We start from the raw sequence: 13,236 nt of genomic DNA, 5'->3' as shown, positions 1-13,236 counted from the left end.
AGATTTTACGATGAGATTTATAGTTCAAGATTTAACCCTTAAGAAACTGACTAATTATTTATATGTTAATTGTATTCTTCTTACATTCTCACTTTCTGATCGATCACTTTGTTTTACGGTCTGAGACTTAAGTCTTACTAAAATCTCAACGTAACGGCCGCTTTATATATTTCAGCCAAGTATTCGATTATAAACTGTATACATTTTGCTATATATTTTAAATAAACGAAACCACGTTGGAAAATACATTTGCTCCGCAGCACGCTCGAGCAAACTCATCCTTCTCCGGTGGCGATATTCCCCGCCATCAATTCCGGCTACTGGCGATTGGGTCGAACCATTATCCGTTACGTTATTGTAACAGACAGATCTATAACGGCGAGGTTTCGAAAAACCTTTCTGTGACATGTCGCTAAATACTTAAATATACCACTGGATATGGATTTTTAAGAAAATTTACTTTAATACAAACTCACACATTCGTGGAGTGTTTAAACGTAATGAGCTCATAAAATGTAAATTTAACGACTGGACTGGTATAATAATAAATCCACGGATTTTATTTCACAAATTAATAATGGAAATATTCGTAGAAGTGGGGAAAGTGAGGCGATCGCGTAAATGGCGCGTTGTAATAAATTTCCAATACATAATCGAATTAATAATTGCCATAAAATTATATATTACAATGATGAGCGTTCATTTAATAGTCATCAGGAAACCACGAAGAGACAATGATTACTCTTTCACCATCGGAAAATTATTACGTAATTTCATACGTCCAAAGATATCAATTAATGGACTTTATTAGACCATAACAATCTACGGGAGCTTTCTGTACGGCGCGGCGCGGCGGCGGGAAGGAGGGAGAGACTCCTCTCCGGTTTTCGGACAGATTATCGTCGGGCTTATTGTTCCCTTTTAGCTGCAGCACCGGCATCCGCGAGACCGGAGGCGCTCCATTATCAGTTTTTCGTGCGTTTATGCCCGGATGCGACCTTAATTACCTTCCCTTATACTCGCGGCTTATTACGTTCCCCGAGTATAATATAACGTGGCTCGATAATCCCGCTCGCCGCTAGACTTAGCAGTATCGGTCGAATTACAGTGCGTGAAGCACGTTATACCTCGGCCTCGGGGTTGTATATCCGTGTTCCTCCCGGACCACAACGGCGTGGACCATAAATACGGTTTAAGTTATGGCAGCTACCTCGTGCTATATCTCGGTTAAGTTTATTTCGACGCTGATTAATGTAGGATTGCCGGCACACGCCGCATTCGCGGTTACCCTCGAGAACGAATACGAGATTTCGGGGGGAAAAAAAAAAAAAAAAAAAAAAAAACAGGTAAAAGGTAATCTCTCGCCATCGGGGATCTGAAATTTCGTTCGTGACGCGACGTCGCGTATACGTATGGGGGAATTGAGAACAATATTTACGCTGATTGACGCGCATCGATAGACATCGTGTTTACTACGAAAATTCGTCGACGTCGCGCACGTGGATCATAGAGACGGTTGTGTTTGTAAACGCGAGCTAAACGGAGAATAGTCCTCCCAATCCCCCGACGTTTTGGCTAAAATTCGCGAGCGTAGCGGGACAACTCGTGGCGCGCTCGTGCTCCTCGTAAATCGATACACGTCAGGTGTGAATTGCGACGCGTCGCAGCGTCGTGGCGGCAGCGGCGGCGGTGCTGCGACGGCTTTTATTTTTAATAGCGGCTCGTGTATTCGCGTGCGTGTTCATGGAGCGGAAGCGCTAAATTCGCACGATAAGCACGCTACGCGCGTTTAACATCCTACCTATCGATTGCCGCCCGGACCGCGTGCTAGGGAGGGCACGTACGCGGCTGCATCGGTAAGATGAGACAAAACAAGCAGGTGACGAGCAAGAGAGGAGCATCGGGAGGTTGTACAGATCGAAGTAGAAGGATACAAACGTGGCAAGGGCAGGACGGACGCGCGGCCAGCGGCAATAGAGGTGCAATAGGTCATCGCAGGGCGGCTCAGGCGGCTGAAGGGTGAAGGGGGATGCCGGGGGGAGGGCGGAGAGGAGGAGGAGGGGCAGGCCAGAGCGGAGGGACCGAGCGGGAACGACGAGGAGCAGTTCAATGAAAGTCATCGTAAACGGAAGGGGAGCGGAACTGCGAAACGGGGCACACACAGAGGGATCGGAGAGGACCCCACGCGGGTGGAGGGTAGAGAACGGGAGAGCGTTCCGCCATGTCGACGTCGTGGGAGAAAGACAGCGGGAAAGAGAACGCCAGAGAGCTTGCGCAAGCTTCGACCCGCCGCAGCTCCGATCGGCGGACGGCGGTTAAGCCAGCCGCACGTTCCGAGTTTTCGTGCCAGCAGTCGACTCTCAGCAGCCTGGCTTTCCAACTGGCACGCCGGAGTGCTTTCTCGTACTGTGCCCTCTCTCGTTCCCTCGTCTCGTCCCTCTCCTCTCCTCCGGGTCTCTCCTTCCCCTCTTTTAATCTCTTTCTCTCTCTCTCTCTCTCTCTCTCTCTCTCTTTCCGCTCTCTTTATTCCCGTATTTCGTACTCCACTCTCTGCGACATGACGCGTTGATGATCTACACGCTGCAACATAAAACTACCAACAGCAGCGGTAGTGCTCGTTTAGGACTGAAAACCACCACCATCGACACCACTACCACCATCGTCGTCGGTGGTAGTGGTCCACCACGAGATTCAATCTCGAGCAGCATCCTCGAAGCGTCTTTCAAAGCTCTATGTGCGTCAGTGCGCGATTGAGAATCGCGAGGAAAATTGTGCCAGGCGACGTGGTCGATACGACGCCAAGGACGATGATGTAAATTCCGCTACGCAAACCATTCGCTTGGAAAGGCGTTTATCCTGATGAGAGAGAAGATGGCATACTCGAAGGGATCCGCGTGGAGGATATCGCGTCGGTGATTTCAATCGGCAGCGAGAACGAGCTCTCCGCGAAGATCGGAGTAAGATCAGGAGGGGAGCATGAGAGTGTTATGGTAAAGGTGCGTGAATGCTGGATTCGTGCATGTTCCATTGTCGCGATGACAGTAGTTGAATTGCCACAACGAGTTCTTCATTCGAAACAAATAATTTCTATTATTTCTCATCTAGCGATTTAGAGCTAAAAGATTATCTCTAAGAATTGCATGATCTTTTTAATTGGATTCTCTCTGAGATTCTCTCAAAGTTTATCTCCAGTTTGTTTTGATAAAATTTATGTACTTTGATTAATGCCTGTTCTACAACAGAGTCGTCGTAAGTCGTAAGAAACTGATCGTAATCACCACTCGAATACGAGAAAAAATAATCAACTGTCACTAATGCGTTACTTATAATTTCTCACGACTTGCGAGCCTAGAATGTAGAATAGACGAAATAAGAAGAAAAATGTAATCTTCTCTGTGATTTTCCAAGACTGTGACGTAGTCATGAAAGAGCAAGAATTCCTGAATCCCTTTGCTGCGGATCCGGGCTGTCGGTGTAATCGCGAGCAAATCGTTGCGGAAATCACGTTCTCGTTGCGTATGCATCTCGCATCGGAGCACGCGTTTTCGACGTCGAGACGGGGTAATACGAAATAATCACGACGAAATGTCGGTGAATCGGGAAAAACAATCGCTCGACGATTTCGCGAAATCGTCGCTCCAGTTTCCTCCTCTTTCTCTCGTGTCTCTGCTTGTTTTGTAAAACGCGCGTCGTCTATGCGGCATCCCCTATGCACGCACGTAATCAACGAGCGATCTAAATTGCTGATGCGCTAACCGCTTCGAGCTCGGTTCACTCGACATTTTCAGCACGCGCCTGCCTTTATTCGATTCGCGCACGCCGATAGAATCTGAAAATCCGCGAGTGCATCAATTCTACGGACGTCCCGACAGAAATGTACGAGTTTGTCGGTAAAAAAAAAAAAAAAAAGAAAAAACTTTCGCGACCTTGGCCGTTCGCAATTCTGGCACCTCGGACCTTCGCGAGTCGAAATCCCGCGCGGGGAGTCTTTGAATCTTTAAATATCTTTGGATCCTCGCGTTGAACGATCTGAATTTGCTGCGAATGGTTGGAAATCGCGCGTGCCCTGGGAAAAAAAATATTGAATTCCCTTGAGAGACGAAACAATGAATGCAGCGCGGGAATGCGAAGAGCGGGGGAGGAAAGCGACGGTGAATGAAGAGGGAGAGAAAATTCCGGAGGTGAAGTACTGTTGTCGATAGCCCGAGTCAACGCGGATTTAACCAATTATCACCCCGCTCTCTCGACGTGGACGTACGAACGAGGCCCTTCCGGCGTACGCGCTCGACCCATCTGGCAAACCATGCGGTGTTCCTTATTGTCCTTTGGGGAAATGATAATGCGATACTTGCGCATCACACTTGCGATACCTCTCGCGTTACAGAGACATCGCGCTTGAACCAGCGATTTTCCAACTATTCTTTTCAGCGATAAAACTACAAATTTTATGAAAGATTGCGATTGGAGTAGGAAAAAGGAATTCTCAAATTCACAGTTCGCGGCGTGAAAAAGTCTAGATTGTTGTTCTGTTATTAAAATGATGTCTCTAATGTCATTTCGATGTCAAAATGGCGTCGACAAATAACGCGACAAATCAGCTTGCTGGAAAAGATACAACGGGATATATTTTCTGCGCACGAAATTATACTACGTACTGTTTTTCGAAGGACTTTGCGGATGCATGCGCAGGGTGTTCGATATTTTTTTCGATGCACACACGACAGGACGGATCAATGGAACGATATTATATGTACGAGCACATGCATATGTGCGTTGTTACGTGTATTTTTTTTATATGCGCGTATGCACAGGTAGTCGTCGACGGGAGAGGCAAATGGAGATAAGAGGAGAGAAAGCGGAGGTATTTTGACAGCCTCGGCACTTGTCCCGGGAATGCCTCGAATGCCTGTGCTGGTACTCCTCGGTAGCTGGGGCTGGGGATTTTTCGCCATATTCCTCTTGCTTCTGGCCACCCCCAGTCCCGCTGCCATTCGCAGAGGTAAGTCTAATCCAGGGGAGCTGCGGGGAACCGAGGGGCAGGGTATAATTCCAGCGAGAGAGTTCAAATTTCCAGGCCAGCGACACGCGAGAACGATCTCTATATTTATTCGCCGGCGGATGCAATCCGACACCGCGATCCTTTCTCTGGCGTTCTTCTACAATCTTACGCTATTTATCTAATTGATATAATTACCCGTTCTAGCGATCCGATAAGAATCGCGCGACTCGCCTTTCGAGACGTCCGAGTCAGAGTTTACGAGAGAAAAAAAAGCAGTGATAAAACACGTTAAAAGCTTTTCTAATATTGTGTTTATCCTCGTCTCGCGATTATTCCCGAGTCTACATTTATTCTACGTTTGCAACGTTGAACACGACATACCGCGACTTTCAATTTCTAATTTAATCCAGTGGATAAAATATATTGTTGCGACTGGCGGATTAATCTCGTTTAAGGATCCCTCTCTCTCGAAAGACTTCGACCCGCATTCAAATCCGATGATGCGCGGTTTAATGAAAGCTCATCCTGCCTGGGAACTACTTATTCTGGGAGCTGGTAGCAATTATCGCAACTTCGTTACGCGGCTAACAGGCCGAATTATCGGTGTAACAGCCGAGACGCGCGGCCTCGAATCTTAACCGTCGCATTAGAGAGATTTACTTGCGCTGGGTATACTTGCGTTGGGCGCGAACCCACCTAGGGAGGGTTTTGATACCCTGCGGAAAAGTGATTTACGAACGAGAGGCGGCCCGGCCATAATACGAGGCTGCCGCTTTATAAGAGGTATCTCGCAAGCGGGTCGAATATCGATTACACGGCCAAAACTTGTGTCGCGTGTTGTCGCGCCTTTCCTTACCCTCCGTCGCGCGTTCTCCGCTCTATCGGTTCCGCGTGTCCCGTTCCTTCATCGTTTCCTCCGTTAGCCAACCGGGTCAACGAAAAATATCCTTGTCCTGATGCAATTGCACGAGACATCCTGTATTTTCGTTCTTCTCGCGGCCAGCTCGCTTTTTCGAAATCGATATTTTCTTAGCGAGGACATCGCGGGTGCAGGTCGTCATTTAACCGCGTCTCCTCCATTTTCATTAAAGCGAAGTCTACGTGAAATTAATTAAAAAGTATGTTTCTCTAAAGTTGTGAGTTTCATTCCGGGAATATTCTTAATCCTGCATATACTCTAATTATGTATATCTTTTATTACTAATGAATCCTTTTTATTGCTATAATTAATAAAATTATTAAAATTATTATCAACACACATTTACCGTAATATTATACTTATTTGGTATTAAATTACATGTAATTAGCAAAATTAATAATTGATAGTTGAAATTAAGAATGTAAACGAAAGAAGAGAAGAGGGGATTTCCCTTTCTTCTTTTTCGTTCTAACCAGCTTGATTTCAGCGGACCGAGGCCATTGTAACAAAACAGTGGACATTTACGAAGATGTGTCGAGCCCGGCGGTGACCCCAGCAAATTGGGGTAAACCCCTCTCGTGCTGGTACCGTTTCCGTGCCTTTCGCGGAACACCCCGGGACTGGATTCTGCGGGTGCGCTTCAAGAAGTTTAAGGTCGGGGTGCTGGAGAATGCTACTACCTGCAGCGGAGGTTATCTGCAGGTGAGCGCTTTGTGTGTGTGTGTGTGAACTTTGTTGTTTGGAAGAAAAAGAAAGGATGAGAGTCCCTAATTCCAGGACGCGCATCCAAACGACATAGCCGAATTCATCTCATCGAACGTCTCCGCACCCCTCGTTTCGCGCTCTCCTATTAATTGAATAGGGAGAATCCGGCCAATTAATCGGGCGCTGGAATTTAATTTCGGTTCGACAATAGCGTTCCTCGATTATTCTTTCGATTCGAGTTGGATATCGACGCTGAACCGGCGGGACGAGGGAGGATAACGACGGAGGGATGCCGCTGATACTCGCGTATCTCTTTGAATCGCGTCGCGGACCAATGCATACACGGTATACAGTCGAACCCGCATTGTACGATGGAAATGCGCATATTTCATATTCGTAAGCTTTCCGGAAAAAAAATAACACACGCAGATGTAAAGTGAGTCTGATATATCATTATCGGATTCGCTTCGTTTCGTACGCAACGATGCATTTAGGGTCTATTTTACGCTTAGGTGCACCAGACTCCATACTTTCGAGGAATACCCTACGGCGAAATGAAAAATAGAATCTGTATTTAATAATCGCATCGAATCTTTTATTTCAATATTATAGGATTTTATCGATTTTACTGAGTCTTTGCTAATAATTTATATAAACTAACTTTAGCTAATTTAAATTAATCACATCGAATCTACATTTGATCGAAATCTGCAACTTAGCTAGTTTAAAATAGAGACTCTCGAATAACGTATTGCCTAGAACCCTCGCGTATTCTGATAATTCCCGTAACATCCTATGACGGTGTATTGCGATTAACTAATAACTAAATTTGCGCCGCGACTATTATAAGAATGGAATAGTTCGGTCTCGCGTTAATCTAATTTTGTACATCGGGATGAAGTTGACAATGAATACGCGAGGGGTAAACGCAGCCGTATCAATGTCGCGAATTAGAGCGTTTCCGTATAAGAGACGAACGCGATAAGTGATTCCTCACTTTTCTCCCCGCTTGCTCCTCTTTCGAGCGAGTGAGCGAGCGAGTGCGCGCGGGCGCACTCGTCCTGCTGCCACCTCTCTCAGTTACTTCGGTATCAGGTATTGATCTTTGTGACGCTGTAAACCTCTCTCTTCTCCTCTCCTTTCTCTCTCTCTCTCTCTCTCTCTCTCTCTCTCTGTTCACAATGCTCTCTATTCTCCCCTGTATTTTCCCTCGGTTTCCCTCGCGACTTTCAAATTTACACCAGTAAAAAAGGATGAAAAGTCAATAGTAGTCACTTCAGGTACATTTCCCTCTGCATGAGATCGTAAGATTCGAGAAGCGGGATGCATGACGCGAAACCATTGTATCTTTACTGAACTGTTAGTTTCCGTTTGAATAAGTTGTAACGTCTTCCAAGTTCTTGTCATCTTCGTGTAAACTTGCAGATCAATATATTACCTTCCTATATTTTCTAATAATTCTTTATCAAATTATCGCGTGTCTTATTGAAATGCCTATTAATTTTAAATAGACTTGATGATTTTTGCAGAATAGCTTTTTGCTGCGAATGCAGAGTTTACGTGCGTAAACTCATAAATATAGAACGTTTGCATTCAACCAGATCACATTACACGATATAAAGAAATTTAATTATAAACTAAAAGTATAATTAAATTTCACCGATTATATCTTTTAATTATGCATAAACGATTATTACTTATAATTATATATTTTACGCGTGCCAACAAAATGTTGGCATCAGATATTATTGGTCGTTAAAATTAATTAAGCCTCCCGATTTCTGACGTCGTTCTTCTGACGTTCATCGATCGTTATATATATCCATGGCGCGCGTTGACGTCCAGATCTCACTGTTCCAGATCATAGACGGTAACACGAAGACGGAGGTGAGCAATCGCAAGGACCCGGGCGTCTACTGCGGTGAGTCCGAGCAGCCGCAGACCTTCATTAGCGAGACCAGCTTCGTACGAGTGATCTTCCATGCGGACAACTTCACCGATCAGACGTATTTCAGTTTCGATTCGCGTGCCGAACCGCAGTTCGAGGTGTATCTCAGATACGGCCAACACCCGGAGCTCTATCCAAATCGTCGTGGCGAAGTCGTGCCAGGCAGTTACTGCGAGCGCGTCTTCAAGGACTGCCGGCTGCAGACGTGCTACGTACAGAGCCCGGCTTATCCCGGTATTTATCCGCGCGCGTTGCACTGCAAATATCGTCTAAACACCCGACTGCCCTTCATCAAACTCTACATCGAGAACGAAGAGTTTAACATCGATGGCCAACGTTGTGAGAATATCATGACGTGTCCGATGCGGCCGATCAGTTCCGGCTCGGAGCACTGCCCGTACGATTATATACGCGTGTACGACGGTAAGAACGAGAGTAGTCCGGTGATCGGCACTTTCTGCGGTATGGGCAAATTCCCGTACAGCATCATTGGTACCAGCGAGGATCTCTACGTCGAGTTCGTGTCGTCGCCGGCTGGTCCGTTGCTCAACACTGGTTTCCACTTCAACGTGGGCAACTGGCCCGGTCATGTAGAAACTGCGGGCGTGAAAAACGGCAGCTGCGACTGGTTGCTGAACAGCGAATCTCTCGTGAGTGGTAACGAGGGTATCTTTCTGTCGGTTGCGCACTGGTACCCGCCACACACCAGTTGCACCTATTTGCTACGCGGTCGACCTGGCGAGATCGCTCGTCTCTATTTCCCCAGCTTTCGCGTGAACCGAATCGAGTCGCCGATTCAGCCTTACGATGGCGATTGCGGTGAGAGCCTGACGCTTTATGACGCTGACTGGCCGGACGACGCCCGGATCATCAAGACCTTCTGCGACACTTTCAGCAAACCGATGGAGAAGCACGACTTCGTCTCGACGTCAAACGCTCTATTCGTGCGATTCGAAAGCAAAACTGGCAGTTACTCCGGTAGCTCGCTCTATTACTGGGCTCATTACGACTTCTTCAATGCGACGAGATTCGGCGAACCCACGCCCGGTACCGAGTGCGACGAAGTATTCGCATCGTGGAAGACGCGCTCGGGTCGTTTGCGATCGCCATTGAATACTTTGGTTTATAAACGACCGGGCGACCCGCCCGCTGATCTGTCCTGCACCTATAGCTTCATTACGGATAAGCGACTGTACGCGCGCGTGATTCTCGTGATAGAGTCAATTAACTTCAAGGAGCATCCGTACGCTCAGTGCGGCCATTGCTGGGATAGTCGAGTGGATCGGGTGATCATTCGGGAACCTAATCCGGATGGTATCAAGGGCCACTGCCTTTGTCGGATCAACAACAACGGCACTCCGGCGCCCACGACCTCATCATCGCCGGCACCGCCGCGACCGCCTGTTCTCAGGATCGTCTCTCGGGGTGAAAGATTGGATCTGAAGCTGCTGGTGGACGGTGCGCACGCGGCCTCGAGTTATTTCAAGTGGCCCGCGCCACTATTTGAGGCAAGATACGAATTCGCGCATAGTCCTTTATGCGGACCGGCGCTTCTGCCGCCTGCCACCGATGGTGAGATTGAGTTTCCGCATTACGAGGCACTGGGATACGTCACGCCACCCAGGTCCATCAAGTGTATCTGGGAATTACGGGTGAACCGTGAGCGCGATCTCTGGCTGCACTTTGACAAGATCAAATTCGCATCGCGTTCCTGCGAGGATGGCAAGCTCGAGATCTTTCTGCCGGGCAATGCTGAGCCGTATCTCGGTATTTGCGGTGAGAACGTCAGCTATGTGAGAGAGATGCCAATCATTTCAGCGGCTTACATCACCCCGCCGATAGATCATCAGGCGCCAGGCGGTGACGTCATCGAGGAATCGCCCGCTGTAATCATACAGTTTACCGGATCCATGGCACCAGCCAGGGCGGCCTTCAAGATCGCATGGACTGAACTTTTTCATCTACCAAGGGACGGATCCGGGGCTCTCAACACCGGCAAATTAGAGGCGGACTGCGGTTTTCAGTGTCCTGGCGACACGGGATGCATTCCGTTGAGATTGATGTGCAACGGCGTGGTGAACTGTCCCAGTCGCAGCTTGCCCCTACCGGGTATCTTGAATGGCACCTTCTACGAGCCGGACGACGAGTCAGTAGAGACGTGCGGTGGTCCCGTCAGTGGTACCGGCGGTGGTTTCGCTGGACCCGCCGGTTGGGCTGGAGCAGGTTTAGGCATCGGTCTCGCCATTCTGTTGGGTCTGGCGTGTTTCATCGCCATGTGCAGGCTTTGCAGAGGACGATCGCGCCCCAGAGATATACACGTGCCCTATTAAGAGGCGCGATCGTGCCTGTCTCTGCGCGGGTATACGCACAAATTCAGAGAACACAGAGGTCTGAGAAACAAACTGATAACGCCTTTCTCAAGGAATTAATATTCTTTCTTTTATACTCGCATATATGCTTGTATACATACGCGTATGGTAGATGTACATAAACGATAAATCTTTATTCCTGGAGTAACAACTGCAAATACATATGACGAGAGAGAGAGAGAGAGAGACAGAAACGTCCTCCTTTTGTGACGTTTTAACTTTTTGAACATACGTCGATCAAATTGAGCTCTTTGAGCTCTGCATTGCTAATTTCGGTTAAATAAATTTTGTTTCTCTAACTGTACGTATAGATAAGATTATAATCTAGAGAAGAATTCCAAGCTTATTTAACAGCTGTCGAGACCGTTAGCGTTGTCTCCCTTGTGTCCTTCAGACCTCTGTGTTGTTTGAGAAATCGATCGAGAAATGGTCGAGAGGCATTCTCCTTCTCGAGACTCATCGAGGTGTGCCAGGAGATGTTTTTCCATGCTGCTCCAAATGACAGATCCGACATTACAAGTAATTCTCTCAATGTGATGCTTCCGGGTCTAATGAACGTCGAGTTTGCTCATTAATTGCGAGAGGTTGATTCCGGATCTTTACTACTCTCTATCGCGGTGTTCAAGTATTACTACCGTCTGTCAACGCCGATCGCCCATCCCACCTTCATCACATTGTCGGTCTTCTATTTACACTCTTTACGGAACTCTAATGATTCCATACATTATCCTTCTCTTACAGCGACGAGAAAGTTCTAAGCAAAACTGTATTTGCCACTGCCGCGTTATATTCGTCGTATTGTCATCGCGTCTTCTCTACACACACTGCCATAGACGTAGAACTTCATACATACATACATAGCTCTCATCTCGATCGTTCTCATATGTCACGTTCGCGAGAACTATCGTAGATTCGTGGCGATCGGGTTATTTCTGTCGCTGATTGTACGGGCGGCGATACCAAGACATCTATACAAGATATAGGTAGCTTCAACGCGATATACAAGCAGAAACATTTTTATACTTTTATTATCTCTTTCCTCTAATCTAATTATAGAATCTTATTAATAATCAGCATCGAAGTCTGACAATAATGAGTTTGAAACATAAAAGGGAAAAAAAAGATGGATTAGATTAAGTTAGTTTAAGTTTTAAATTGATTATTCTATTGTGTTTCGAAAATATTAGAATAATTAGTAATTGAATAATTTTATATTATACATATAAATGTTTTATAATTAAAATTAATTATCTCGTATTATATTACACGTAATACATAACATATTCGTTTATCAGGTGGCATTATTGCTACCTCTAGAAAATCGTAGAACAGAGTAGCATGGATCCTCAATTTCCTTTGTCGCTCGTACAAATGCAAATCAGCGAGCCGATCGTCGTAGATTCCGACTTCGGGATATAGTCCTTAGCGGTTGCTCAAAGTTGTCCTGCTTCGTGAATTCTCGAGAGAAACTCGTCGCGAGCAAGATGCAATTAAATTGACTTAAAATACAGCGGGAATGGCGGGAACGACGGAAATTGATAGTACTATCCAGTAATTGTGGCTTCTGACGGGTCGTGACACGCCTTGTCGATTTAACATCTTGAGGTTCGGCGACAGTATCGAATATAATATACATATACATATACATATATCGAATCCGCGTTGCGCAAGGTATATAATCGCTCTAGTGTCCACATTGGAGAAAGCAACAGAGAGAAGAAAAAAAGGAAGAGTTATGGATTCGCCGATTCGCAAGATGTCTATGGACTCTATGACACCGAATGAGCGTGCCTACTAAAATATGCAGCTATTATGATGCATGTGATCGTCGACAGTGCAAACAGTTTGTATATAATAAGGCAAAGGTTAGAGAAGGAGGTTTGTAAAACCAATTGCTTTTTAGAAATAAACCGGTATAGAGAGAAATAATTAAATAAAATAAACAAGAGAAGATAACGCGCGCGCGCGTCGGCGAGACGTCGCGTCGGGTAATAATATAATAATAAGGTGCCGGCTATCGCAGAGCGATAAGGAATCCCGTTAATTCGATATACTCTCGTTGGTTGGACCTCCTCCTCTCCATAGGAGGACTATTATAATTAGAACAAGAAACAGACTCGGAAACTTGGCCCGCCGCCCCCGGGGCTGCCGCGCTCTAGGAACGATGTTTGTTTGTATATAGGGAAACATTTATGTAGGTTTAGCGACAATCTCAATAGCGGATACACGTACACCCACACGGATTCACATGACACGCACACAACCGAGCGATGCGGTATTAAGCGCATTATTAACG

At 46.4% G+C, this 13,236-nt stretch overlaps 1 protein-coding gene across 2 annotated transcripts; it reads left to right on the top strand.

Annotated features, from left to right (window-relative positions):
* Positions 1 to 2,369: 2,369 nt before the first annotated feature.
* LOC108779133 (cubilin) lies at positions 2,370 to 12,051 on the top strand. Of its 2 annotated transcripts, none has more exons than XM_018546495.1 (4): positions 2,370 to 2,996; positions 4,816 to 4,999; positions 6,406 to 6,620; positions 8,484 to 12,051. In XM_018546495.1, exons 1-4 carry the CDS (start codon positions 2,988 to 2,990, stop codon positions 10,899 to 10,901), a joined length of 2,826 nt encoding a protein of 941 aa, XP_018401997.1. In that variant the 5' UTR covers positions 2,370 to 2,987; the 3' UTR covers positions 10,902 to 12,051. The 2 variants fall into 2 exon arrangements, with proteins under 2 accessions (XP_018401997.1, XP_018401998.1); XM_018546496.1 differs by having other exon boundaries at positions 4,812 to 4,999.
* The last annotated feature ends 1,185 nt before the right edge of the window (positions 12,052 to 13,236 follow it).

This window comes from Cyphomyrmex costatus, unplaced genomic scaffold, assembly GCF_001594065.2.
Source record: "Cyphomyrmex costatus isolate MS0001 unplaced genomic scaffold, Ccosl1.0 scaffold55, whole genome shotgun sequence".
Taxonomy (NCBI): Eukaryota; Metazoa; Arthropoda; class Insecta; order Hymenoptera; family Formicidae; genus Cyphomyrmex; species Cyphomyrmex costatus.
This window is presented reverse-complemented; position numbering and strand designations above follow the sequence as displayed.